General features: G+C 47.7%; 1 protein-coding gene across 1 annotated transcript in view; it reads right to left on the reverse strand.

Annotated features, from left to right (window-relative positions):
* LOC106808850 (NACHT, LRR and PYD domains-containing protein 12-like) overlaps positions 1–3491 on the reverse strand; it is a gene marked incomplete in the record, with an annotated part of 25010 nt that overhangs the window by 17562 nt on the left and 3957 nt on the right. The window contains 1 exon segment of the mRNA XM_014811735.1: positions 306–542. Within this exon segment, the coding sequence (XP_014667221.1) occupies positions 306–542 (237 nt within the window).

Here is a 3491-nt window from a genome sequence, read left to right on the forward strand (position 1 = left end):
TGGCACACCAGTGTCTCACTCCCGATCCCCGTACTCACTGGCACAGCAGTGTCTCACTCCCGATCCCCGTACTCACTGGCACACCAGTGTCTCACTCCCGATCCCCGTACTCACTGGCACAGCAGTGTCTCACTCCCGATCCCCGTACTCACTGACGCATCAGTGTCTCACGTCCGACCCATGTACTCACAGACACCGCAGTGTCTCACGTCCGACCCATGTACTCACAGACACAGCAGTGTCTCACATCCCGATCCCCGTACTCACTGACACAGCAGTGTCTCATGCCGAACCCCTATACTCACTGATGCAGCAGCGTCGTGGGATGCGGCGTCTCACGAGGCACAGGCAGACGACGGCCGCGATGGCCCCCATCGACGACAGCGCGGTGACATACGGCGCGTAAGTGGCCATGCGGCCCAGCATCCACGCGACGAGCACACCAAGGAAGCTGCCTGCAAGCCCGCCGACGGTCGCCGCGAAGCCATACACGCCGACCGTCGCCGCGTCGAGGCACGTCATCGCCGCACACGGACGTCTCACTGCGCGAGAATGAGAAGAGAGGGGGGATAAATAATGATGAGTTGTTCCTTCTTCTCACTGCGCGAGAACGAGAAGAGAGGGGAAATAATGAGTTCTTCCTTCACTTCTTCCTTCTTCTCACTGCGCGAGAAGGAGAAGAGGGAGAAAAATAATGAGTTCTTCCTTCACTTCTTCCTTCTTCTCACTGCGCGAGAAGGAGAAGAGGGAGAAAAATAATGAGTTCTTCCTTCACTTCTTCCTTCTTCTCACTGCGCGAGAAGGAGAAAAGGGGGAAAATTAGTTCTTCTTCTTCTACTTTTTTTTACTTCCTTGCTCCTCACTGTACAAGAATCAGAAAAGGGGGAAATTTGTTATTTTTTTTATCACATTGCACGAGAATAGAATAGGAAAAACGAATGTGATCTTCTTTTCTTCTTCCTCCTTCTCACTGTGCGAGAATGGTAAAAGAAAGAATGAACGAGTTATTTTTCTTCTTAGTCCTCTCCCTTTTTACAGTGCAATAATCGAAATAAGAAAAAAGAGCCGCAGAGCGTCTGGGCTCATCTGCAGGTCTGTTTGCTATCGATTATAAACGTAAAATTTCAAGGTCGTGCCTAGTACCACATTGTTCAGGTGCAGATAAGCGACACGCAGTTGCGACACATCATTGTTAGGACACGCCCCACTATCGCAGATGGAGGGTAGCGGGAGGGTGGGGGAGGGGGGGGGAGGGGGGGGAAGGGGCGGGGGAGGGGTGGGGAGGGGGAAGCGGGTTGACGGTGGGGCGAGCGGGGCTCTATAGCAAAAGCAGTTCACTCCTTTGTTAACAGTCAACAAAATCCATGTTTAACCCCTCTCTTGAGGGTCAAAGGTTATCCGACACTTACTCTTGCATGTCAGCAGAAGGACATTTCATGCGTCCTATTCAATTTAAAGCCATAAAACATGCTAGGTCACCGCTGAAACAAAAAGTTTTCAACTCGCTCCGTCAGGACCATGTCCTCAGAAAAATGTCTAAAATTCTGCCCTGTGCCATTTTGACCTTTGACTCTGTGTGACCTCCAATTTCGGCACAGTGATGCTTTTCCTACCATTAATGCTATACACCGACTATCACGTAGCCTAGGTCGAGCCGTTTTAGAATTGTGCCGCGAATTTTCTGCATTTCCTCCCTATACCTTAAGTTAAGGAGTGAATGTTCTCCCAACTCGTTTTCGGATTACCCCCCCCACGTCCCGAATATCGTGACCGTACGTCGAGCGGTTAAGATTTGTGCCCAACTGTTGACGGACGGACGCACGGACGGACGGACGGACGCACGGACGCACGGACGGACGGACGATCATGCGATTCTACAAGCTGCATCTGACTATGTCAGATGAGCTAAAAACAATTGAGATCCTCTTAACTTCTTCCTCCTAACTGTGGGAGAATCGGAAAAAGAAGTACGAATAAGATTTTCTTCTCATTCCTCATTCACTTTGAAGGCGTCTCCTTGGAATTTACTTTCAACATTCCAGTGTGAGAAACAAAAATTAAAAACTATAAATATTTACAGCTATGGCCGATGCTTTTATCAAACCAACAGGCTTCCTATCAATCTTTGGAGCACTCTGTTCATGGCGCTGTCACACCTTCGTATGAAAGCCAGCGTATACCAACGTATGAAAAATTTGGTGAATATGCTGGCGTACTTTTATGGGTAAGCTTTGTATAAGTTAAGAGCATGCTAAAGCACATTGAAGCACGCTGGGGTGCAAATCCACTTTAGGCACCTTAGGTATCACGAAGTGATGCACAGATTTCTGTGTATCATCAACTGATGCACAGAATTTCCGTATATCAAGGAATGATGCAAAAACCCTAACCCTAACCCTAACCCTAACCCTAACACACTTCGTGATACCTAAGGAGTAAGGTTATACTTTATGAATATGACTTAGGGTTAGGGTTAGGGTTAGGGTTTTTGCATCATTCCTTGATATACGGAAAGTCTGTGCATCAGTTGATGATACACAGAAATCTGTGCATCACTTCGTGATACATAAGGTGCCTAAAGTGGATTTGCGCCGCACGCTGGTATACGTCGTAGTACGGCGAGGTCGTACGTCGTGCGACGGTGATGTTGATACTGCAATGTCTAGTGCGGTTATGATTTGAATCGTTGAGCGGCAGCCTTTTTATAGGTTACGACACGTGATCGTCGGCGATACGCTGCCGCGTATCGCCGTGCATAAGTTAGACTATCGTTGGGCATAAGTTGTGAACGCCAGCAACACGCTAAGCATTCGTTGGTATAAGTTATCTATAAGTTATCAAAACGTTCTATATACGTTACTAATACGTTAAGTATACGTCCAACTCGTTATAAATACGCTATGTATACGCCCAAAATTGAAAAAAACATCGATATTTCAGCGTATGCCAGCGTTTTAGAAAATTTTTGATACGTCGGCATACGCTGGCTAAATCGTCAAGGTGTGACAGGGCCATTACCTGGGTCGCATATATAACAACAAGTGCCGCGGAGCGACAGCGCTCATCTAACGTCTACTGCGGTGACTCTGTGGTGGAGTGGTGGGATTCTAGTAAACCCTGTTAGTCCCAAATGTGTTCACATACGCGTCGAAACAGTGGAATGCACAGGGATGGTATCAGGAACCTTCTCAAAAGAATGTTCGTTGGGATCGTTATGAAAGTTGCCACGAGATGGCGCGTACGTTTAGGTGTCTTCAGATTAAAGATGGAAGCTCCCATCATACGTAGTAGCAACAATAATTTGCAAGACAGAATAGGTAAGCACTCATCCATTTACCTACGCAAGCCTACAGGCTGCAATAGAGAGCTGCCACCTGTAACCAATTAACGCAGGCAAAAACTACACAGTACCACCACCACATGCACTGGCAGTGGCCACTGCCAGTGGCATACGTTACATGTAACATACTGACAGTACAGAATGCCATAGA

This window comes from Priapulus caudatus, unplaced genomic scaffold, assembly GCF_000485595.1.
Source record: "Priapulus caudatus unplaced genomic scaffold, Priapulus_caudatus-5.0.1 Scaffold309, whole genome shotgun sequence".
NCBI classification, from domain to species: domain Eukaryota; kingdom Metazoa; phylum Priapulida; class Priapulimorpha; order Priapulimorphida; family Priapulidae; genus Priapulus; species Priapulus caudatus.